Raw genomic sequence first — 26,335 nt, forward strand, 5'->3', positions numbered from 1 at the left:
CCTAAACTGGGGAAACTAAAGATAAACATAAAACAACCAAAACATGAAACCTGACTTGGATACAAAGATACCTGGAATATGGAAACATGGCACAAAAGACAACACATGACCTGACAATGAATGAACAGAAACACACAGACTAAATACACACAAGGGCGATTAGGGGATGTGGAAACACACGGGGAAACAGCTGACACTAATCTGACATAACGAGACAAAGGAAGCACACTGACATAGGACACAGACCTTCAAAATAAAACAGGAAACATGAGACGCAGACATAGCAATGCAAACTTGACACATAAGACACACAGCATGAAACACATAAAGGGTGAGAGAAACTTAAATACAGGGGTAGAAAAACACAAAGAGAATCTAATAAACAAGTGTACTTAGTTAACCTAAAGAACTTAAACATAAACATCAAAATAAACTAAAACTTAAAACGCTGGTTCAACAGACCCAGGAACGTGACAAAATCTCTGAGGAATCTTTCCAGTACCTTGTTGAATTCGAGTCACAAACACCTGAGACACTTCTGAAGGCGAATGGGCTCCAATCCAAGTTTCTTATAAGTGTATATAATGCTCTCTCATATATGAATATTTACACGTATCCAGCTAACCACAGTTGCAATTAGTAATACCTTCACATCCAGTGAACACAAGAATCAGTGTTCTTGCATCAGTACTTCCCCCTTGTTTTGTTTGGGAAGTCCGGAGCTGGAACGTGAGTCAAATTAACAGCAGGCTGCTGACAACAGCACTAATTAAACAGACAGAAGGAGAAGAAATACACACCCACATATACTGCGGTGTTGTCAGTTTAACTGAAACTTTACCATCTTATTAAAAACAAGCAGACCATGATGTTGCTCTTACATGCCACATATTCTGGCATCAGGAGTTGTTTTTTTTGCTTGCATGCAGAGATTTTTTCTAGTGATTGGTTGTTGGCTGAATGTGTTATCTAAAAGGCTTTGTTTGGTTTAAAATTAGTTATGCATCTACGGTAATCCAGCAACCTTTTTAAAAAAAATCTTTTTTCAGAGGCATTATCGGGGATGTCAAAAAAGTTTTCTCCAACATATTGGAGTGTGTGGACAGCCCCTGGCCTTTACAATAATAGAAGGCCTAAAGGCTCTCTAATATCAGCCCAGGCACTGAACAGCTTCTAGCTCCAATAATCAAAAAAACTGCTACAGGAAATAGATCTTTATTGAAGCTTTATAAGTTACTGAGGTAATAAAACTGTCAAATCTGTCACAGGCATCTGAAATTACTAAAAGTCTACAGCTTCACTTCCTCTTATATAATGAAGAGAACATTCAAATATCATATTCGCCCTTGAGCAAGCACTTTATAATCACTGATCTCTGGGAACATACCCGTTTCTCACCGGAGACTTGGGGAAAGAAATGATGGCAATACAGAGCAGGACAACAGCTACTTTAATGTAGCCTATAATGTAGACACTGCATGATGATGGCTAATTGACAAAGATGAAAAGGAAAAAAATTCAAGATGACAAACTGGCGGTCTACAATTTGGATACCTACCCATCTGTCTTCTTTTTAACTTTTTCCTGGCATATTGTTCCTTTTTTCATATTTCTGCCTTTCTAAATCAAAGTATCACTGTCTGTCACTCCAAACTGTGCAGATTGAATCCACCTGCATATTTTAAGGATCCTGAATTATGAAGATGTCCTTGAGATAGACAGCACTTTGGAAATTAATCTAATTCCCCACCTGTTTCAGTCCCTGACAGGAAAAAACAGCTGGGAGATGGTGAGTCTGGACATGGTGGTAAACTCTCCCAGGTTCCCAGTATTTGACCTGGTGAAGGGCAAGCAGTACTACTTCAGAGTGCGTTCAGTCAACAAGTATGGTGTCAGTGATCCCTCTGAGCCGAGCACACCGATCTCCCTCGGAAAGGCACAAGGTGAGATTAAATATGTTATGTACCGGTAGCCATTTATTACTCTGCCTCTTGTAAAGGTCACTTAGATTTTAAAGAGTGCTGTCATTGTTCAGCATTTCCACACTGAACTGTATTTCTCCTACTCTACATGTTCACTCATACAGTAATTGTACAAGAGAAATGATGTGGCTATATTTATCTCGGTTTTCAGTGGTTTAATAGATTATCTGGATTTCTTATTGAGAACAGATCACAGTACAATATTGAGGGCTCGATAGGAATAATTTATCAACCATATAATTATCATTTTAAATAAATGACAGTATGAGACGTATCTTATGGGTCTAATAACATTACCATAATACACAAATCCTTGTCTGTGTTGTTAGTGTCTTTGGCCACTGACTTCGCATGTTGGCGCACAGATACAGTGGGGCAAAAAAGTATTTAGTCAGCCACCGATTGTGCAAGTTCCCCCACTTAAAATGATGACAGAGGTCAGTAATTTGCACCAGAGGTACACTTCAACTGTGAGAGACAGAATGTGAAAAAAAAATCCATGAATCCACATGGTAGGATTTGTAAAGAATTTATTCGTAAATTAGGGTGGAAAATAAGTATTTGGTCACCTCAAACAAGGAAAATCTCTGGCTCTCACAGACCTGTAACGTCTTCTGTAAGAAGCTTTTCTGTCCCCCACTCGTTACCTGTATGAATGGCACCTGTTTGAACTCATCATCTGTATAAAAGACACCTGTCCACAGCCTCAAACAGTCAGACTCCAAACGCCGCCATGGCCAAGACCAAAGAGCTTTCGAAGGACACCAGGAAAAGTATTGTAGACCTGCACCAGACTGGGAAGAGTGAATCTACAATAGGCAAGCAGCTTGGTGTGAAAAAATCAACTGTGGGAGCAATCATCAGAAAATGGAAGACATACAAGACCACTGATAATCTCCCTCGATCTGGGGCTCCACGCAAGATCTCATCCCGTGGGGTCAAAATGATCATGAGAACGGTGAGCAAAGATCCCAGAACCACACGGGGGGACCTGGTGAATGACCTGCAGAGAGCTGGGACCAAAGTAACAAAGGTCACCATCAGTAACACACTACAACGGCAGGGAATCAAATCCCGCAGTGCCAGACGTGTTCCGCTGCTGAAGCCAGTGCATGTCCAGGCCCGTCTGAAGTTTGCCAGAGAGCACATGGATGATACAGCAGAGGATTGGGAGAATGTCATGTGGTCAGATGAAACCAAAGTAGAACTTTTTGGTATAAACTCAACTCGTCGTGTTTGGAGGAAGAAGAATACTGAGTTGCATCCCAAGAACACCATACCTACTGTGAAGCATGGGGGTGGAAACATCATGCTATGGGGCTGTTTTTCTGCCAAGGGGACAGGACGACTGATCCGTGTTAAGGACAGAATGAATGGGGCCATGTATCGTGAGATTTTGAGCCAAAACCTCCTTCCATCAGTGAGAACTTTGAAGATGAAACGAGGCTGGGTCTTCCAACATGACAATGATCCAAAACACACCGCCCGGGCAACAAAGGAGTGGCTCCGTAAGAAGCATTTGAAAGTCCTGGAGTGGCCTAGCCAGTCTCCAGACCTCAACCCCATAGAAAATCTGTGGCGGGAGTTGAAAGTCCGTGTTGCTCGGCGACAGCCCCAAAACATCACTGCTCTCGAGAAGATCTGCATGGAGGAATGGGCCAAAATACCAGCTACTGTGTGTGCAAACCTGGTAAAGACCTATAGTAAACGTTTGACCTCTGTTATTGCCAACAAAGGTTATGTTACAAAGTATTGAGTTGTATTTTTGTTATTGACCAAATACTTATTTTCCACCCTGATTTACGAATAAATTCTTTACAAATCCTACCATGTGGATTCATGGATTTTTTTTTCACATTCTGTCTCTCACAGTTGAAGTGTACCTCTGGTGCAAATTACTGACCTCTGTCATCATTTTAAGTGGGGGAACTTGCACAATCGGTGGCTGACTAAATACTTTTTTGCCCCACTGTAAATAGACTTCAGTACTGGTTCTTATCGTATCTGATGTTGTTGCATGGTCAAGTTGCCTAGCAACCACTTAGCATCAGGATAAAATGAGGCGTTCTGTTTCTAGCACTTAGACTCATTATAAAAGCATTGGATCCTTTTTTTATCTGACCAGAATAACATTTAATTTATATGTACAAAACTACAAAACATTTTGCATTATATATAATATAACGTCATTAAGTTGCCTAGAACACATCTATGTGGGGGGGGGAGGTAACATACATGCCTACCAATGGCCTAAAATGACCTATTTTTAGCATATAAGCAATACCTACCTGCCTTATTTTTACTTTTCCAAATGTGATTGAATTTATCAATTCAACAACACAGCACAAGCAAGCCAAACAACAATACTGAAACATGGCCATGCACTACTTTTTTATTTTAACAGAAAAAAAACTGAAATTAGTGCTAAGGTTTTTATTTTCATTCCTTCAGTGCTTGGTTCATAGAATTCGTGAAAGTTTCTTGCAAAAAAAAGTAAAGTTTTCAGTGAGTGGTTCTGAACAACTTTGTATGTACCCTTGTGCTCTAACAAATGTGTTGAGTGCATTTTCTTCCTCTTAAAATATTTAGTTCAGTGGAATGTTCCCAAAATTTGGAGGTACCCCCAGTGGAGGTGGAACAAAGTAAAGCGGTGTTTTTGATAACCTCTAAGGTTTCCCACATATGAAATGGATTATTGTATAAAAAAAAAACATTTCATTGCAAAGTGGCAGATGTTTTGGAACAACCCATAAATAAAAGAGAAAAAGAGAAAAGGGGTCCTCTACATGTCTGAAAATCAGAATGTGAATATCTTGATGCACAACAATAGGTATAATTTTATATTCTACCTATATATGAATATATGATGAGTCTATTCATTTACTTTTTGGCAGACCTGCCCCAGAAACACCGACCAGGGTTGGCTGGGCAGATATCACTTGTTAAATCCAAGAATATGTGATATGTAACTGTAGCAGTAAAAAGTAATGATATTGTAAGTCCACGTAAAATAATATTTCTCTGCCTTATATACCAGTAGTGTGTTTTCTTTCCTTTTAAGGGTAGATTTTTTACAGTTATTACTATGCACCCTATAGAATCCAGTGTTTTATGTGCAGAAAACTGCCAGTAGCTACTGGGAAAAACAAAAGTCATCTTCCTTTTTTGGTTGCACAGTGATTTTTCATTTTCCCAGAAGATTTCATACCCAGTGGCTTAAAGCTGCATGGTGAAAGCAAGGTTTAGAACCAGTCTAAACAACAGGGGTGCCAGTGTTATATTATGAAACCAGAAGTTAAATTATAATAAGTCCTTCCATCTCCTACCTCTTATCCAGTTCAGGGTTGTGTGGTAGTTTATCCCAGCTGACATGGGGCAAGAGGCAGGGTACGCTCTCGACAGGTTGGTTATCAGAGAGATAAGGAGAGACAACCATTCATGATCACGCCTTTGGCCAGTGTTAGAATCACCCAGAGAGAGCCCACACAGGCATTTCTAGGACCTGTAGATCAAGTGTAGGTGTGTGTGAGTGCATGCGTGTATACACAAGACAAACAAGACAGGGAAGCAATGATAGAGTCCTTGAATTATAATGCTACTCTAGATTATTTCAGTATAGAAAACAACAAAGTTACTTCAAGCTCTACTGTGGGCCAACTCCTGAGGAGATTATTGACAGAAAAATAGGTGTTTTCTATCTTGTAGTCAGTTTTCCTTTCCATTTTAAGTTTCGTGGTTTTAGTTGATATTTTTTTTGTTTATTATCTGATTCCCACCAGCTGTGCCAGTTCCACCTCACTCTGTCATGGCAATTAGAGACACAGACACCTCTGTGCTGGTGCAGTGGCAAGAGCCCAAAGACAAAAACGGCATCCTGGGATATTATCTGTACTACAGTGAAGCTGGCAAACACAACTGGAAGACAGTTAACAACAAGCCCTTTGCTAAAAACAGGTATGTGGGTAAAATGTTAGTATGAATAAAATTAAATTATAGTGACAGTCAAAATGATCTCATTTCATAGGCCATTTCCAGATAATTATAAGTGATATGCATGATAAATAAAGGTTATTATAGTTAACAAAAACTAATATTAAAACTCACAGTGGATATAAAAAGAAATTGAATTAAATTAAAATAAAAAACAAACGTTTTAAGTGTAAACAGATATGTTTCTTTAATTTAGCAGAAACACTGAAAATAACATCAATATTACTTTCAGATTTCTTTAGTCTTACTTTTAGCATTGGTCAAATTTGTTATGACAGCTTGTCTGGTGAGCCTTTGATGGGAATATTTATTGAGGCTTTAGACACCTAAGAGACTGCTTTCAAAAAGTTCTTTCTTTTCATTTTACCTCTATAGTAATTGTTCTAAATCCTGCCTCTGGCCCACCTGACATTAATACTTAAAAAGACTAAAACTACACTGAAATTAGACTACAACTAAGTATGTTCAAACTGCAAAAGCTAACTGAAATCAGCAAATCAACTCTGGAAATGAACTGAATTAAAAACATAAAGTCAAAAAGAAATAGAAATGAATATCATAGAAAATGCAGAACTACAATATATGTGATTTGAACATAATCTCTCCTCAGGTTTACAGTCCATGGCCTCAAGACTCGGAAGGACTACGTGTTTAGAGTAAAGTGTGTGAGCCGAGCAGGAAACAGTAGCTATTCAGATGAGTCTCAACCCATCATGATCAAATCAGCCATTCGTAAGCATGCCTGCCAGACAAAAACATAAAATACTAAATATTTTGTAAATATTTTGTAATTCTGTTATTGAGCATCTAACTCAGAGCACTCACACTATATTATAATGTTTAAATGGCAGTGAGTGCTGAGTATGTTCAGGGGTTTCTTTGGTATACAGTTGTGATATGCATATGCTAATCATAGGCATGAATGTCATAATAATTTGGAGATTTTAATGATTTCTTTTAACATCTGACATAATTCAACCTGGATGTTTGACCACTCTTCTTGGCAGAATTGGTGGAGTTTAAATTGGTTGGCTTATTGGTTTTTAAGTGGAGTTCACAAATTTTTAATAGGGTTGAGGCCAGGGCTTTGAGAAGGCCATTAGTGAAGTGTAAAGTTAGCCTAAGGGCAGCTACACATTTCAGTTGATCTTCAAGGTGTTGATTTTAGAGCAGGGGTTTCTGTCTTAGTCAACATCCTCTCCATGGTGATGTAGACCTCCAGCAGTGCCAGCTCCTGTGGCTTGAGACTCGGTGGTTCCTGGGTTGTCTTGAACATCCCAATCAGTTTCCTGTCATCTGAAGGTGACCGTTTGAGTCTTCTTCCAAGCAAAGTGATGATTCATCCAAATGAGTTGTACTTATGTACAGTTGTTTTTACTGATAATCTTAGAATCTGTTGCAGTTGTTTACAAATGGCTCCTTCACAACTTGTTTAAATCTGCAATTCTGCTTAGATCTTCACTGAAATCCTCAGATTTCCCCATGGATCTGATCGGTCAATTGAATAAGTGCCGTCTAATAAATCATTTTCAATGTTAGAAAAGAGAAACTGCCAGCTGAAGTCAATCAAGATCAATAACGTGAAGTTAATCGGCCTTTGTATTGTCATTTAAAAAGACACTGTAGAACCTTCAGCACCACTTATTAAAAGATTTAAGTGAATGTATGTGTATTTTTCAGCCTCTATGTATAATTTTGACCATGTGTGGATTATAGAAAATCCAAAACAAATTCAAACTTCTGCCCTCAGTTATTAAAGTTGTACGCTGTGAAAACACTCCACTCTGGATTTCTTTGACCTGGTCAATCATTAAAACACCAAATTATCATGACATTCATGCCCATAATGTGTGTTTGTAAACTTCTCATCACAGTTTAATAATTTTTTTTTTTGCTTTTTCTCAGCTTTCACTCAGTCTTGGTGGAATGGGTTTTTGTTTTTCACTGGTAGTTTTCATTTGCAGCCTCACGAGTCCTCCCCGTTAATGCATATGCACTGTAAAGCAGGACAATGAAAGGCTTCCAACATTCACCCTACATTTGTTATTTGGTGTCCTCCACATAGTTGCAGCATTTTAGGTAGTGCAAAATCATTTTTAGAAAATATTTAACAGAGAAGGCAGAGAAATCAAAGCTTGCATTAATATAGCACATCACTGTTCACTGCTCTTGTTATCATATCTAACGGAAATTGTGATCCTGTCACATAACAGTCTATATGTTTTGTCAAGTAAGCTCTACCAAATGACTAATCCGGTAGAGACTGACTATACATGAAAAGCCACTGACCCTTCTTGTGGTCTCAGATAATATGCTTTCTGCAGCCTGCAGTATAGTAGAGTTATGACTCATTTCGCTTGGCACTCACTGTCAGAATAATCTCACATATATTCTGCTACTCTACCATTACCTGTGGGATAATAGCTTGAATCCAATTCTTTGTGAGGAATGCATTTTTGTCAAATAGAATATGAGGTGAATATTTATTTCGTTATCATTGGAGAAAGTCTAATGTAGGCCTAGAGTTGTGAGATTGAAAATTTGGACAGAAGCTGTTGTCGGCCAGAGAGTTATTGGCATTTTTTGGTCTATTTAGCAAGAAGGAGTGCCTGCTGAGACTTTCTCATCTATATGTATTTTTTTCCCCAATTCCTTCTGCTTGTCCAGATGTTCCTTCCGCTCCCTCTGCCATCGTCCTTCTGCTATGCACTGGGTCAGAGATGGTTTTGGGCTGGAGGGCTCCGTTCTCTGACGGGGGAAGCCCTGTACGTGGCTACTATCTGGACCAGAAGGAAAAGGGCATGGAAATATGGAGAGAGGTCAACGTCAAACCTGTCAAAGAGCGCCAGTTCAAGGTGGGTAATACTGAAAGTTTTGGACCATTTCTCTGAAATTTAAGTGCTGACTTAGGTGATGGTCTGGTTACAGTTACAGACACAGGCACAGTTTTGGGATTTCAGTGAAATGTCTGCTGTCAACCAGACTGGCACAGAAAGCAGAGCAGACTTTGCAATGCAGTTTTTAAAGAGACCATTTTTCTCCATTTAAAATGATAAGTTAACATTAGAAATTCTTTATTTAACCCATTTTGGGAAATTCCTATGTCACAGGAGAATATAGTATTATTATATTATTATTATTATTATTATTATTATTATTAATAATAATAATAATAATAATAATAATAATAATAATAATAATAATAATAGTGTAAAATATTTTTTAAAAGAATATATGGACTGGTTCTTGTATAGTGCTTTTCTACTCTACCAGAGCACTCACTAACCCATTCATCTAAACATTTTATTCCACACTTAGATGGATGCATCCGAGTGCAAGTTGGTGTTAGTATCTTGCTCAAGGATAGTTGGCATACAGCCTGAAGCAGCCAGGGATCAAACTAGCAACCTTCCAATGCATAGACGACCTGCGCTACCTGTTGAGCTACAGCTACCCTGACAAAGTAGCAATGTCAATACTTTTTGTAAATGAAAGGAAACATGATTACATGCCAGACAGATATGTTGGATTGTAGTGTAATTGCATTTGCTTATCATTGTGGCAGCTGAGCTGAATCAGTCTGTTAGGTAAGGGGTGCGGCTGCTGCCTGTCCAGCAAGTGCTGTGGAGGGTGGTCAGCACTATCCATGATGGAGAGCAGTTTGTTCAGTGACCTCGTCACCACCACAGCCTTAAAAGTGTCCAGTTTACAGCCAGTCACAGAGTCGGTCTTCCTGATCAGTTTAGTCAGTCTGTTGTTGTCACCAGGTTTTACGATGCTTCTCTAGCAGACCACAGTTAAGCAGACTGCACTTTCCACAGCTGACTGATCTCCAATATTTTGCTGTACATGTTGAAGGATCTCAACTTCCTTGGGAAATAGAGCTCATCCCCTTTTTATAGTCAATTGCTGTGTACAGTTGTAATTTTTTTAAATTAGAAAAATGTCAAACTGTTTGGATGGATTGCTTTTAAAAATGTCAAGACATCGGCGTCCTCTTTAGCATGCGGCACGATTTAGCACCAAGATTGGTTCAACACTGATTCCAGTCTTGTCTGTGCTAATTAGCAGCTAAGACAGTAAGCCTAGAGCTTTAAGGTAGAATGCCAACATGGTAAAACGTGTACCTGCAAAACAACAGCAGGCTGGTATTGTTTTCATTGTTGTTATTATGATATATTCATACAGTCATCAAACATTGTACAGTTAGTATGGACAGCATAAACAATACAAAAGTGCTAGCGTTATGCAGTGTTTCCTTATGTCAGCAGAAAACATGTTTGCATGTTTTCCACTTACTGACAGCAGCCGAAAAACAAAAAACATGCTGTTATACTTTTGATGAAAATAATAAAAAAAAGAATAAGTGCACGGAGAGATTTCTAGTCACTTGCTAGTCCTTGAATTAAGGACTTTTATAATAATAACAATAATAAAAGTTATTTCTGGATTTTGCAGTTGCCTCTAAATAATGGCAATAACGGCCAAAGCTCCCTCATCCGCACTGGCTGTGTCACTAGGCAACAAGCAGTGTCCATGGAGACCCAGAGGAAAGTTAAATCTTTAACCTGTCTCAGAGAGATTACAGGTGCTCTGTAATTAGACATTGTGCAAATGTGTTATGTGTGAGTGGCTGTTTTTAGCTCCTGGGAAAAACAAAGACAAAGCCAATTAGAACGAAAACGACTGTGCCACCATAAATCAAGATTAGCCCCGCGTGTTGCAAAGTGCAGACTTTTGAGGATTGGAGACCCCTTTTGCTGAAGAAGAAACCCTGTGATGAGAACATGCAGCGCCCCCTTTTGGACTAAACAAGCCTTTTCAACATTGCATCTTCAAGAAGCACAGAATCGGCGTGAGCCTTCATTTGAATCAAGTTGCTGGCTTCCTGGATGCAAATTAGAGTCATTAGAACATCGATTGTGCTGCAATTTTGAGCTCAGGGCTGCTTTTCTGTCTGGAGCTGTGCTCATGATTTTGGTTTGGAAGCTTCTTTGCTTTAGCTGTCACAAAGGACCATCAGGAGCCCATTTTAGAAGACAAAAACAGACTTTAACCTCCTGTTTTTCTCTCACTTAACTAAAACGAGTACACAGATTGCTCACTTAAGTAGAAGTATCAATAAAATACTGTACAACTACTGTAACAAGTGAAAGTTCTTCATATAAAATCCTACTTACAGTACAGAAGTATTATCATATGCATATATTTACCAGTTAATAAAAGAAAAAAATCACTTTTTTTCCAGAGCAGATGCTATTTTGAGTGACACATTAACACTGCTTTGTTAAGTCTGATGCATAAATATATATTAATTAATCTTTTGCTGTAGCTTGCTTGTTATAAAGTATAAATCAACTTATACTAACAGGCTTCTCTGTGAGCCTCAAATTGATATTTAAATATAACCATCAAAACTGTCTAGAGTGCTTTTTAAGATAAAATGATAAAAATCTGAAACAGTTTTTTATTCTTTCTTTTTTAATGAAATATCTTTCCTAACCTGCAAAATAACAAAACAAAAAAAACTTCAGATGAATACAGTGGAATAGAAAATGTGATATTTTACACCTAAAATGTAGAGAAGCTGCAAAAGAAAAAATATGGGTACATTCAAGTCTAGGTGAAGTACAGGTCATGTTTTCAGCCTTTCATCAGCCAACCTTGCAGATGCTTTGCTGATAAAACTCTCTATAAAAAAGGTGTCCCGCTGGAGGATGGAAAATAGCTCTTTAATAATCACATGCATCCTGTTTGCCATCTAGTGGATGAAATTTGCAGTCATTACTTGGGATGGGCTTTATCTCAGTCTAATACCATGATTGTTGCTCCACCGAAGTGTGGTTAGAGGGGGATCGTTAGTTAATAAAGGGACTTGCAGACTGTTGCAGGCTGGATTGTCCAGAGAGCATTCTAGCCATGAGCACAGGGCCCATGCACCATTGTGCACAGGGGTCTGTAGCTTGATGATCCGAGCATGGCAGCAGGTGTCGGGTGGCGTATTTTAGATACAGTGAAGAAAGCTCTCCGTGGTTGTGTCAATTAGTTGCTGGTGGAGAGCTGAAAGTAGAAGCAGAGGTTCACAAGTGTTCACAGCGCCGATAAGGGCCTTAAAGTCTAAGTGGCTGTGAATAGAAAGATCAATGAGGCGATCAATAAGGCTGATTCGCCTGTCTTTCCAAAGCAGAAGTGTCTGGGGACAGGCTGCAGAAAAATGCTGTGGCAGCATCTCCAGAGAAAATATGTCGTAAAATGCCTTCCTGAGTCAAGAGGCTTTAACTGTTCAATGAGGGAGCTTTTTGTCCCTGCTTGATGGGACATCGTATCCATGTTTTCAAGTACTTGGTTTTGATTTATATGAATAAAAGCTTGAATCACTGTTTGTGCCAGATAAATAACACTACACTGATGTTCTCGGAAACAGTATTAAAATAATTTAGAAAATCAATTTAAGGAAAACAAAAACAAATACAACCTATAGAATGGCAATACTCAAGTAATATGGCAATAATAAATTAGGTATTTACCAGTTTCATGTCCAGGGAACATCTTTGCTTTAACAATTGGGAAGATCTGAGTAATATTACAACTCAGTATTACAATAAGGTGCCATAAACTAATAGCAATATTTAATATCTGAGGGGGGGGGGGGGATTTAATCACTCTATTACCCCAAGACACAGGTGCATTGTAAAGTGTACTGTAAATGTTTCTGCAGGTTTGCAACCTGACAAGCGGACATTTCTACCAATTCCGTGTGTTTGCTGCCAACGTTGTCGGCATCGGGAAACCGTCTGAACCCAGTGAAGCTTTCCTATGTGAGAAGTGGACGATGCCAGAGCCAGGTGAAATTAAATTTCCGTTATGCATGCTTTACTTTTAAAGTACTTAAATGTTTAAATCATCAATTCTGCACTTTGTTTTGCTTGTCGCTGGTTTATTTATGTGAGCAACCCTTTCACGCATGAATTAGCCCATTGAACAATACACCCCTAACTTAATTAAAGACCCTAAACACTTCTTCCATCACAACACATATAGTTAGTGACCCTTTTTCATATAATACCATTTATATTGGGATACAATGCAAAGGTTGACCATAAATTATTTTTGAAGTGGAAATTAACTGTAACCATGTCATGTTTTTTCAGCAGTCTGTAAACATGTTGATTTTATCTCTGAAGTCAGGCATCTCAACATGGGAGTCAATGGGGACTGAGTCACTTTTGAATCCATTAGTGGAACTGCAGCTATTAGAAGCTTTTTGGACCTGTCTTTGTTATGAACAAAATATATTCTTTATTTATTTTAAAGAGGATCCAGCTTACTGAAATAAATAACTCTGTTTATATGAAAATGTTAACAAAAGCTTTTGATCAGTGCTCAAATCTATGTTCACTTTCCACAATGTAATTTGCATGTTGCACTGTAACTGTAAGAACTTAAATATTAAAAGTTGTTTGTTACATTTATACACAAATCTGTTTTATCCCCTGAGCTATGTGCCTCCATCAGTACCCTCCTGGCATTCGGTTTCCTCTGTTTGTTGACCCTGGCTCCTGTGACCATCTGAGACCATCCATCAACTTGAGGGCCCATTTATATAAATCAGTGGAAGTGTGTGTGTGGTCACCACACATACATACATATTTTGGTTTCAGAATAAAATGTGCTTATTTACTTATTGTGCCATTGAAGCGCAGGTCAGTGGTCAAGTGAAAACACAGTATCTACAAAAACAGCCTGTGGTTAGATTCAGTTAGTGGAATTCATTATGTGTTTATCATCTGTGGCTTGTGCTCAAATATTGCTATGGATGGTTGTTGGTATCCCAAAGCAAGACACTGAAAACACTACAGAAAAAGTAGGAAAAAGTCACTGAAGCAATAAATGACTAATGATGGAAATAATGTAGTATCTATCTTTTTGTTAAATGAAATCAGTTAAAGTTTTAGCTTTATGTTTTGACTCATTCTTAATGGAGTAACAATAAATAATAATTTTGTTGTTTTCTTACTTTTGATTGACGTTGGACTGATGTGTCACCCACAGGCCTATTTAAAGCTGATGGTAGACTCTACCATCAGCTTTGCATGATTCAAAATAACACTTATCTTGTACTTGATGCTGCCTCTCAGTTTATCCTCCATCTGAAACAGGCCAACTCAGCTTCCTTTCAGTCTTGTGATTGGCTGCCCCTTCCAAATAAATGCTTGGACATTTAACAGCTGTGGTGCGTGCAGGCCTGAAATGATTATTCTCAATGCAATAAAACAATTCCAAGAGTAGAAAATGTTTTTAGAGCAATCTGAAGCCTGTTGGCTACACTTAATGCAGGAGAGATGCATTTTTCAGCGCTGAGCGGTGTCTCCAGGCATTCCCTTTGGGTTACCTAGAGTCCAGAGTCGAAGCTCAGTAGATATCCCAGCCACTCTGACTCTGCTCATATCAGCTTTGTGTGCCATTAATATTGAAAATGGAAAAAGGCGCTCTCAAATGTGCCACTTTTAAAGCGCAGCTCGTTAATCTTGGCAAATGGGCTTTCCTCTGTGCCATTAATGATTTAAAAGTGACCCAAAATCATTAAGCAAATTAGCTACCACATTCTGGGATGAAGTCAGTCGGGGTAGATTAAGGAAAGTCATTGTACTCATTTTGACTTTATTGTTATTTATAGTTTGCTCTGTAATGACTTTCCACTGTGACAAAGACAAGCTGTTTTTGTGTCTGTGCACTTTTACCGAACTTTTCTGGCCTCACATTGTTGCCCTGTGTTCAAAGTCCATGATCTGTTCTCCTCTTTCTCAGGCTGCCCCTACGACCTGGAGATCAGGGAGGTGAGAAACGGCTCCCTGGTGCTCTTATGGGCTGCTCCACTGTATGAAGGACGAAGCCCCGTCGCTGGCTATTTGCTCGAAATCAGCCAGGGTGACCAATCAGAGAACTGGACTGCTCTGGGTGAAAAAACTATTTCTGATACGCATTACAAGGTGAGCGAAGTATAAGCATGTTCAAAATTTAATCAGGTGACAGGGCAAGCGATGACGGTGTGGTTTAGCCTATGACTGGATTGTTATCAGTGTAAAAATGATCTCTGACCTCCATACCAGAATTTCATTACTTTGTGAGTCTGGGGCTAAAAATGTTTAAATGATTGTGATGAATTATGACAGTGACTGTTAAATATTTGATGTGTTTCTAATGGCATCCAGGTGTCGGGACTTCAGGTGGGTGAGACCTATCGTTTCCGTGTGTCGGCTATCAATGAGGCTGGCGTGGGTCATGCCTCTCTGCCGTCTGAGCCGGTGATAGCTCAGACACAACCAGGTAAGCTTCTAGACAAACTATACAAATTAAAATTCCTATGTGTATGTAATAATAGGAAAACTGCACACTTGTTTGTTGTTTTTGATGAGTTTTTAAAAAGGAACAAAAGATCTTAGCAAAGATCTCAAATTCGTCTGTCAGATATGAAGGAGGAGTCAGGAGATGGTTAACCCAGCTTAGCATAAACACAGGAAACAGGAACAGCTTTAGCTCTATACAACAAAGCAAACAAGTGGATTTCCTAAAAATAAATCAATAAAAATACATTTTATTTTCATTTTATATCCAGCAAAACATGCAGTTCTTTACACAGAGTTCCTTGTAATTTGTTTAAGTAGACTTGAGCTGTAGCTCTAAGGCTTTGTGGAAGGACAGTATATGACAATTATGTCCTTAAAAAATTAGAAAAGTCCAGCAAAGACCTGACACGGCCGGAGAGATGGATCCACCCTTTCATTTGATCCTTAAACCGTTTCAGAAATTACTCAATGAAAGAGTGGCTGTCAGAACTCATTTTTAAAGACAGAAAACAGGGAGAAAAGACGGAGACGTGCCAAGAGCTTGTTAAATTTGATTCACATCACGCCTGATTTTGATCCACTAAAATTATAGATTTTGATGGATTTTAGTGGTAAGCTACTCTCAGCTGCTCTCTTATGCTCATGGGGTTGCCACAGCAAGTAGCTAAACATATTTTATTTGACAGATTTTTATGCCAGATGTCCTTCCTTATGGAACCCCCAAGGGATGTATGTCTCGTCCCAAATTCCAACTGTGATTTTTCATTTGTTAGGCTAATGTGTAAATCACTGCACTTTGGAGCCACCATGGAGTGTCTGATTGGCAATAGCTTAATTTTTTCAGCATGACAATGATCCCAAACAGAATGCCAATGCTGTGAAAGCACACCTGGACAGGAAAACACACAGTGGAACACAGTCATGGATCAGCCCTCCCACAGCCCCGACCTGGACATTATTGAAGCAGTGTGGGATCATCAAAAGGCAGCCAACATCCAAAAAAAGAGCTTTGAATGTCACTGTAGAAGTATTCCTGAAGTCCACTTAAAGAAAGCACACTAAAGCTTGCTTAAAAGAGAATAAACATTGATTTTTCAGGCTCCTTGAAATTGCACAAACTTTTGCCTTATCTAATGTGTTTCCATTTATATTCACACATTTCAATACATTCATGCCCTTATTTCTCATTTTCCTTGCAAAATATAAATGAGGAATGGACCAAGACTTTTGGATAGTGTTGTACACCCAAGCAGTGAAAAATATGCACTATCCAGCACATGCACTATGTTCAATTTGGTGCCACTAAATGGACTATTACTTATATAGTCGTATGCTGCTACAACACCAGAAGCACTGTAGAATAAAGTGAAATACACGACCCCTTCTAAGCAGGCTTCTCTTTCTCAGGCACCAAAAACATTGAGATTGGTGTGGATGATGATGGCTTCATATTTTTGGGATATGAAGCTGCTGAGATGAATGATGAGAGCAAATTCCTCTGGAGCAAAAATTACACAGACCCAATTGGTGCTGGGAGAGTGAGAGCAGAAACCAAGACGAATAGGTAGGTTTTTCATGTGCAATGTGGAGCAATCATTATTTTTTCTCTGAAAATGTCTAACAGCATTTATGAACGGGAAAGTGTGTTTGAAGTTAAAAAAAAGGTAAAACAGACTCGGTGCATTTCAGTTTCATATTAAAGAACCACTTGATACAACCGAGGTATAAAAAAGAGCATAGCTGTACACACAACACCACGAGGCTTGAACCAGATAGGCTTCAAGTAGGAAAAGACCACACCAGGTGCCACTCGTGAGAATAGGAAACTGAGGTCAGGACTCAAACAGGCTCAACATTGGAAGACAGAAGATTATGAAACAGTGTTGGTCTGATGAGGCTGGATTACTGCTGCAATATACAGATGGTGGGTCAGAATTTGGCATGAACAGCATTAGCCCACCCATCTTCTGATAGCTGCTTTCAGTAGGACATCACGCCATGTCACAAAGCTTAAATCATCTCATTCACCAGAGCTCAGTTCAATAGCGCATGTTTGAGATGTGGTGGAATAAGACAGCTTCAGCATCTCTGTACATGCATCTGTTTGTTTTTCATTGTCTGTCAGGTCAGTCCTCACCTTCACAGACCCCTCTGAGGAGGACCTAGGTCTCTACACGGTGAACATGAGCGACAACCCCCAGCAGTCGTCCAGCTACGATTTCACAGCTGAAGGTAAAGTGGTAAACTTGCGAGCACCCCATGCCCCTTTCTAAATGTAACACTCATCAGAATGAAAAATGTTCAGTTGTCTCTTGCGTTATTGAAGAAGCTGACGGCAGCAGGAATATACAGAGCCTTTAATTTTAAGCTTTATCAAGCTTTTCTCGCAAGCGAGTAATTATTCTGCTCACAGCCACTTCCACAAGGTCACTCGCCCAGCAAAGCAGATGGTCTCAATCGATCTTGATCTTCAACTATTGCACTATTCACTAGTACTTTGACAATACAACTGCATTATGTAACCAGTGTTCAGATCAAACTATAATTAACCTTGAGTTTCTGTTGGACTTTTTTTTTCCAGATCTTGAACGGCTCAAAGAACTCAGTTGGCAAGTCAGAAATCCGCGTACGTACTGCTAAGACATTATAATATATGAGGAAGAGCTCACATTGTGCTATCAGCTTATTTTAATCACTGGAATTAGTGTTATTAGTATTTATTCATGACATATTGATCACTTAATCTGCCTTTAATTTATCTTTGGCAGTGATTGCACTGAAGTCGGCCTGGCAGGTGGAGGTTTCTGAGAAAGGCAGTGTACGGCTTTGGCTTCAAACTGAGAGTCTGAGTAATGCAGCTGAGCTCCGTCTAATCTTCAATGACCGGGAAATCTCCAGCACGCCGGTAAGAGCCACTGATCTGGTTATCCTGTGTCCTTGCCAATTTGAGAGTTGAGGAGTTCACAAACCCTGAGAAATACTACCATTGCTGACCTTTAAATGGTTAAGCGTTGTTAATGTAAGAATCTGCCAATGGGCCACTTTTTAAGCTGCTGAAGGTTACTCTATTAGTGTTGAACTGCAGTTTATATCACCTGTGCCAGGTTAGTTTTGGGCCAGCCCACATCAATATCTGAGGAATTCGGTTTGACAATCTGCCGAAATGAGTGAGTAGAGGTCACTTGTGATCTTGTTTGTCTAGGAAACATCTTATTTGAGTGAAGTGACTTGGAAATATTTGCATGAAAGCCATAATAGGAGGTCATCACATTAAAATAAGGTGCTTCATCCTTTACGAAAGATATCGGTATCCCATAATCCAACACAGCAGACCCAGATTAGAAATGAAGTCTAGTCTAAGTACAGTTGGATTCTCTGCACATTCAAGACTCTTCTGTGAAGTCCTTAAATTTGTTTTGCATCTTTGTTGACACACCTCATGACATTTTCAATCAGGATCAAGACGTGATTGGGAAAAGGAAGGAGGTTTTTGGACAGTTTGACTAAAAGCTCAGTGTTGTCATGAGATTTTTGAATGATTTGGTTCCATATTTCTGGGCGTGTAAAACAAACTACCAGATATGAAATGCTGAAACATGTCACTAATTACACAGTAATTTGGTCATGGTTTAAATTAAGGGTTATCTGTGATGATCTGTGATGCTGTACAGACATGCTTGTTCACACTTTCAAATTTAAAAGATTTACAGCTTTCCGTTTCTGCTACGTAATATAGAATACATTTGAATCCCCAGGTAGTGACATCAAAGCTTGCTGAAAATTCCCCCCTTTCATGCTCACGACGTGGGAAATTTACAGATGTCATGAAACCCTACCGGGCGAAAATAATCAGGTGTAGGTGCAAGCATCTGTGTTTATGACAAGTCAGTGTGAATTCAAAACAGCAATTACTGTTTAAACAAACATCCTGAGATGCAGGATGGTGAGGCTATCAACAAAGATGAAGAGCAGGTGTGCGCGGCTACAGACAGGCCTGGAAGCTGTGCTAATTTTACATAGTCTAGGAGAAAAATCAGCTCAGGTGAATGTGGGGGAAAGAGCCAACATCTGGGCAAGGCACATGAAACAAATTTGGACAATGTTCTTCAGGAAAATATAATTTAGGATAGTAAATCTGTAGTTAAAACAATAACATAAACTAATGTTACCTTCTAGTGCAAGAAGAAATAGCTCTTTGAAATTTTGAAATCTGGTATATTAAGAAAAATTTTCCTTTTTCCTTCCTATGACACAACTAGTTAAAATATATTACACTCACCCGACAATTGATTAGACTCACCTGTCCATTAATGCAAATATCTAATCAGCCAATCACATGGCAGCAATATACTGGCTTTAGGCCTGTAGACATGGTCAAGAAAACCTGCAGAAGTTCAAACTGAGCATCAGACTGATGAAGAAAGGTGATTTAAAACCCTTGTGTTGTTCTCAGGTCGAAAATGACCCCAGGTGTATGGCAAACAAGCGTATGGGAATCCCGAGGACATTAAGTGACTTAGAATGTGGCCATGATTGTTGGTGCCAGGCAGGCTGATTTGAGTATTTCAGAAACTGCTGATTTACTGAAAGTTTTCTGTGCAACCATCTCTAAGGTTTACAGAGAATAGTCCAAAAAAGAGAAAATATCAGTGAGCGCCTATTCTCTGGACTAAATACTTGTCGATAGCAGAGGTCAGAGGAGAATGGCCACACTGCTTTGAGCTGATAGGAAGGCAACAGTAGCTAAAACAACCACTTGGTACACCACAGCCTACCTAAGAACACTTGTTGGCCATGTCCTTCCCTTATTACAGCAGTATCCTCTTATGGCTCTTTTCAGCAGTTCTCTCTTTATCTCAAGCTGTTTCTTAAACATGATCATGACTTCTCTGTACTTAAATGACCTCCCCAGTCACCAGAGCTCAAGCCAATAGAGCACCTTTGGAATGTGATGGAATGGGAGATTTACATCATGGATGTGTCGCCAACAAATCTGCAGCAACTGCATTATATGGACCAAAAGCTCTGAGAAATGTCTACAAAATATTGTTGAGTTTATGCTATGAAGAACCAAGGTAGTTCTGAAGGTGAAAAGGAGCCCAACCACGCACTGGCAAGGTCCAGTTAATAAAGTGCACAGATAGTGTATATCCACACACATCCATTTTTTAACTATTTATCCATCCAGGGTCATGGAGACTTGGACCTTATGTCACATAAGGGTCAGGGTTTAAAAAGAAAGAAAGAAAATTTCTGTCTCAGTAACTATTTGCAACAAAAACAAGGAAGCAAAAAAGCTATTTCAAAAAGATCCTTACCCTATTATTGATAAACTAATGTAATGTTACTGTAATGTAATGTGATGAGAGACCAAATATGGAAAATGTAAAAGTGCAATTCAAAGTCAGATCGCCTAAAATAAAGAAACATTATAATCATAAAGGAACATAAACTGAATGTGAACAAACTTATATGTGTTGTGACACTGAGCACAGAATAATCAGTGCTGCCATTGTAGTTATTGAACCATGCATTGATGTGTGCACAGAGAGAAAAACAAATACAAGGCAGCATATTTATTGCGGTTTCACAACTCTGTCAGCTACATTTTCTTTGCCCTGGTTTGTTTGCCGCTGCTTTATATTCAGCAGCTTCCATTTATCGCTTGTATTTCATTTTCATTTATTCCATTATTTCCCAATATCAGAGTTCCATCTGAACAGCACTGATTACACATTATTTCTAAATGATCACAGCTGAGGTTTGTGAATTCAAAAGCCATTTAGCTGATTAGGGCCCTTAGGCTTGCCATACATCACAAATCACATCCACCACTGAGGCCTATCAACATGCAAGGCATACACTTATCTTGATGAGCATAAAAGCCGTGAAAATGAGCTCAAAGGCTGTTTTCTCTGTGTCACTGTTTGTTTGCGTGTTTGCATGTGTTATAGAAAAAAAGAAGTGTTTCATCTTCAGTGTGCACATGGCATTTCAGATGCTTTTATGTGACTGTTTCATGATGTATTCTCTCTGTACGAGGAGCCATCTATAGGGTAGTTGCAAGCAGCACGTTCACCTGCCATCTGGGATCATCTGAGCTGATGGGTGTGCTGTATGTGTGGCAACATTTGTTTGCTTTTCTGCAGCACCGCAAGCTCAACTTTGACAAGGCCAAAGGTTTGGTGGAGATACTGTTTGATCAGCTCTCTCAAGAGGATGAGGGCTCGTACACGGCACAGCTGAGAGACGGCCGCGCCAAGAACCAGTTCACTTTGGTCTTTGTGGATAAAAGTAAGTCATTCTCTCATATTAAGTGAGTAGTGCTAAATCTGAGGACCGATAAACAAGGAAGAGCTGCACAGAAAAGCAGGCATGTCACAAAAGGTACTTAATGAATAAATAAACAAAAAACCCAAAATGCAGCCTTAACTAAAATACATCTCCCTCCCTTAATAATTTAGAAACACAGAAACACACGTAAAAGGGTGAAAACCATTCAACAATAATACAAAAATAATGATGCAAACATCTCAGATAACTTATATTATTTGCAATGCAAAAATAAAAAGCTCAAAAAAGCTAATGGGAACTGTTGATTCCAGATTTTCTCTTCACTTTTACACCACACCCCCACTCGGTGAGTTTTACCCTCATGCGCAGGTCATCGAGAAGTGGAAGAAAATGGAAAACTTGTTGAACATGTTGGTTGTGGAGAGAAATTGACGTGCTATGATCTGAAAAGGTGGTGATGCAAAAGAGCATTCAAAAAAATGTCTGCTGATATTGTTTCGTGCAGCTTTAGGTGATTTATTTAATAGTGCTTAGATGTAAAAATTGGATTTTATTTGCTGATGTGTGCCATGTGTGTCTATATTGATAAAGGATATATAAACACAGATATTATATCCCTTACAGCAGCGGTCCCCAATCTTTTTTGCGCCACGGACCGGTTTATGCCCGACAATATTTTCACGGTGTCGCGGATAAATACAACAAAATAAAACTAGTACCGGTACCGAAAAAAAGAAGATTTATTCCTAACACACGTGAAAAGACCCAGGAAATCCAAGTTAACGATAAAAGCAATAACAAACTAACGCTGAAAACCGATAAAAACCCTGAAAACCATACATTTCACACCTGAGCCTCAACTCTCGCGGCCCGGTACCAAACGACTCACAGACCGGTACCGGTCCGAGGCCCGGGGGTTGGGGACCGCTGCCTTATAGTATAAATACAACTTCAACAGGTTGAAATCACTTCTCATCTGATTAAATGTCATTTCGATCTTGTTTGGGTTCATTCTTGCACTCAGTCTGACGCTGTCTGTGTCTCTGTCAGAGTTTCGTGAGACGCTGGCCTTGGCTGATGCAATCCAACATGACAACAAGAGGAAGACTGGTAAGAAATCTTCCACACATCAAAAACAACTAATGCAATCAGAGCCGACAGTCAAGGACCATCACGACAGCCAGTGGCGCAGATATTCTATGATGACTGTTTGCCCTAATGCTGAGAAATGTCTTTGTGAACTGATCTTATTCATTCAGTGATGCCTTGTTGCTTTAAAAGACTTCTTTATCTCATTCCAAGGTGAAAGCTAATAGTTGCTTGCAACAGGCGTTCATAATCGCTGTATTGATGAAACATATTAAAATTAGAGAGTTGCATAGAGAGAGACATGAAGCTTCCTGTGCCGCTGAATTCTCTGTTTTCATCACCTGAGCTCTGAGACCTGATACGAGAGGTTCTGCTCTAAAACTCTTTTGTGTGTAGAGGCCAATGTCCCAGTGTCTGCTTGTGTAAACAGAATATCTCAAATCAAATCCACTATTCAAAGTCCACGTGAGACCCAAAGTCCACAGAACTCGTTCTGTCTATTACAAGCAGAATACTAAGCTATAAAAGAAAAACCAGCTGGGGAAATCTTTCCTGCAGTATGTTTCCTGATTAAATCATACCATAATTCATATTTCAGACACCTACCACTGTGCGTGTACTGAACATACTGTTATGAATGATGTGTTTTGAATAAATTAAATGATCAGTATGGATGGATAATTATTTGTTTTGTTTTCCAAGGTCCTTATTTCCAGGAATTCTTGTCCTGGAGTGTAAATGAGGATTGTGAATTAATTTTGAAGTGCAAGGTACTTTTATATTTTTACATATTATATGTCCGAATACTGACATATCTCATTTATACTAACCACCATAAAATAGTGCTACTATAACCATTTTAGTAGTATTATGCTAACTCTGTTATCACTTATTGACTAATGTTTGTCACATCAACAATTTTAAGTCTGAGCTGTTCCAAGCCTTCTCGTCTTTTTCTTTCTGTCATTCCACTTTAATCTGTCCAAAGAGGCCTGTTTCATCAGTTAGCTGATGAATGGTTTTCACCTCGTAGTGATTAATAAGCACAATGTGGACAAAAGTACTGGGATACACAGGAGTTGCTAGGCCATGGAAACACATGCAATGAAGCTCCTAATACAGAGTTTTATGCTGATGTTGATGCCAGAAGAGGTTTGAAACTCAGTTGTTGGGTCAGTAGGACACCACGTGCTTTAATAGTTAGTTTCTTTGGTTCCTTTAAGCTTCCATGTTACAATAATACCACTTACAGCTGATTGTGTTATATGGAAGAAAAGTGAGGTCTTTTCTTCCACAAAGGTAAAATGTATGGCTAAGTGCTTAATTTTATATTCACGTGGTTCAAAGATGTGGCTCAATACTTTTGTCCATAAATTGCAAATGTATTAGATCATCACCCAATATAAGTTTTATGCCACAGCTGCACCAAAGCATGTTCCTGTAGATCTTCATCTACCAGTCTGTGGAAGCTCTCAAGCGAAAATGATATTTTTAATGCTATAATATAATTCTCGTTGTTATTCATGAATTTTCAGAATTACTGGTTTTAGAAAAAAAAGCTTAAAATTTTTTTTTTTATTAAAATGCCAAATTACAGTTATTTACTTGCATTTCTGAATGAAAAAAATCATTTTAGTGGTTGAATGTTTTACTTTCTAATTTCAAATGTGGGTATGAACATAAAATTAAACATATAAATGGTTTATTTGCCAAATAAAAAAACAACGATTTTTAGTTTCAAATGAGTTTTTGACAGATTTTTTGAATACTTGTGTTTTCTTGTTTTTGCGATAAGTACTCTACTACATTTGTTAAGCACTGTATTTGCTCTAGTGCAGATGTAGCCTTTGATAAATTGTGTGCCTACCTCCTGGATCGTGTTCTTCATTTGGATAGATGTTTGTTTGGATGAGGTCATTTTTAATCATTTAAAGGATTCAGTGATGAACCACCTCTCTGCCTTTTAATGTGGCTGAATTCACCGGTGATCATTCTTTGTTTGGTTTTTTTTATCAGAACCAACTGAACTGTTTGTCTGACCACATTGGTTGTTCTTGTTTCTCTGTAGCAGACTTGTTTTATTTTTGCATTTTTGGACAGCCTGTTTTAAGTGAGAGCTATTTTGGCCAAATGGTACAGACTTCATAGCCACAGCTTCCAAATGCAAATGTGAAACTTCTAATCGTCACCATCTTTTGTATTCTCTTGTGAAGAAAGAGTGAAGGAACATTTCAACCTCTGCAGTCCCTGAAAGTTTATCCAATTTCTTACATTAAAACTGAAATTATTTAGGCACATAATTATCTTCATATAACTCTAACTTGAATGGATTTTGGCAGTCTAGAGTGACTGAAAAGAAATGTGACAGTATAATAACATATGAGCCTCCTTGTAACCCAAAGCTAAAATACTAACATAACCCAAACAAGATGAAAGGACCCACAATTTTTGCACCAGCTTTTGAGAACACTTTGTGCTGTTTTTACAGGTGTTGTTTATCTCTCTTGACGCAGGTGACAAATGCAAAAAAGGAAACATCTCTCAAGTGGTTTAAGGATGGTTTGGAGGTGACTCAGGTTGCGTATGATCCATCAACAGGGGTCAGCGTGCTTACTATCCCACAGGTATGCATAATGATTGTGTCCTGTTCTATTTTCAGATAAGGCAAGTATGAATCATCACACTGTAGCTGATGTAGAGAGCGAAAGGAGATAAACAGATTGACAGCTGACATTTATAGGATTAAGTCTACATGAGTCTTAACCTTGAGATGAATCAAGATTCACCTTGAAGTGAGCCTTGCCCTGGAAATGCCTCTTAATCAAATATTTGGTTCTCACAGATATCACATACTAAATGGTGAATGTTCTGAATATGTTTAACTTTTACACAGTAGATGATTTTTTTCCCCCCTCAGGTTACAAAGAAAGAGGCAGGCTCGTACAGAGCTGTGGTGTCAGACGGGAGAGGAGAAGATGTGAGCACCTTGGACTTGCTGGATGAAGGTGATACTTGATTTTCTAGCCAAACAAATATTACTGTTTTTTGTGTTATTTGATTTATCATAGAAATTAGTCATTTAAAATAAAATATAAAAATCTATTTGAATATGGATGATTGTTTTTTTTAATTTGCAGAGTATGACAAGCTTCTCCAGCACCTGAGTAAACAGTGCGGTAAGTGACACGTATTCAGAAGAACAATCTTAGTGAAATGTGCCAATGGCTTGTTTTCTACATCAGGTGAGCTGTGTCGGGATGGGGATAATACACCTGAAAGCCATGTTGATTAGCTGTTCCGTGCCCAGAATATTACTGTGCCGAGCACCCCAGATAACAAACACTTTGTTTTGAATTGCTAAAATATATCCAAAATGTGCTATTATATTAATCGAGAGTCCCACCCCCATATAGCGATATCAGCCAGCTCACTGAAGATTCAGAGCACCGGTGAAGGCTTCAAGCTCTACTGCTCACTTAAATACTACATAAGCTTCCTGAAGACCAGCTGGTACTTCAAGTGAGTTCACAAAGAGAACACTTCTCTGATCTAACGTCCAATACCTGCTTCAGACATATAACTATTTTAAATAGTTATATGTCTATTTTAAATTAAATTATATATATATTTAAA

General features: G+C 38.7%; 1 protein-coding gene across 2 annotated transcripts in view; it reads left to right on the top strand.

Moving 5' to 3' along the window:
* myom3 (myomesin 3) overlaps positions 1–26,335 on the top strand; it is a 72,267-nt gene that overhangs the window by 42,919 nt on the left and 3,013 nt on the right. For both annotated transcript variants that reach the window (XM_005925534.2, XM_042222347.1), the window contains 18 exons: positions 1,760–1,943; positions 5,762–5,936; positions 6,583–6,704; positions 8,640–8,827; positions 12,691–12,817; positions 14,781–14,962; positions 15,185–15,299; positions 16,727–16,883; positions 17,445–17,551; positions 17,901–17,945; positions 18,088–18,224; positions 21,469–21,613; positions 22,664–22,723; positions 23,405–23,472; positions 25,216–25,326; positions 25,620–25,707; positions 25,840–25,878; positions 26,116–26,221. In XM_005925534.2, the coding sequence (XP_005925596.1) occupies positions 1,760–1,943; positions 5,762–5,936; positions 6,583–6,704; positions 8,640–8,827; positions 12,691–12,817; positions 14,781–14,962; positions 15,185–15,299; positions 16,727–16,883; positions 17,445–17,551; positions 17,901–17,945; positions 18,088–18,224; positions 21,469–21,613; positions 22,664–22,723; positions 23,405–23,472; positions 25,216–25,326; positions 25,620–25,707; positions 25,840–25,878; positions 26,116–26,221 (2,156 nt within the window). The remainder of the gene's footprint in view (positions 1–1,759; positions 1,944–5,761; positions 5,937–6,582; positions 6,705–8,639; positions 8,828–12,690; positions 12,818–14,780; positions 14,963–15,184; positions 15,300–16,726; positions 16,884–17,444; positions 17,552–17,900; positions 17,946–18,087; positions 18,225–21,468; positions 21,614–22,663; positions 22,724–23,404; positions 23,473–25,215; positions 25,327–25,619; positions 25,708–25,839; positions 25,879–26,115; positions 26,222–26,335) is intronic.

This window comes from Haplochromis burtoni, unplaced genomic scaffold, assembly GCF_018398535.1.
Source record: "Haplochromis burtoni strain Fernald_Lab_line unplaced genomic scaffold, NCSU_Asbu1 Contig_84, whole genome shotgun sequence".
NCBI classification, from domain to species: Eukaryota; Metazoa; Chordata; class Actinopteri; order Cichliformes; family Cichlidae; genus Haplochromis; species Haplochromis burtoni.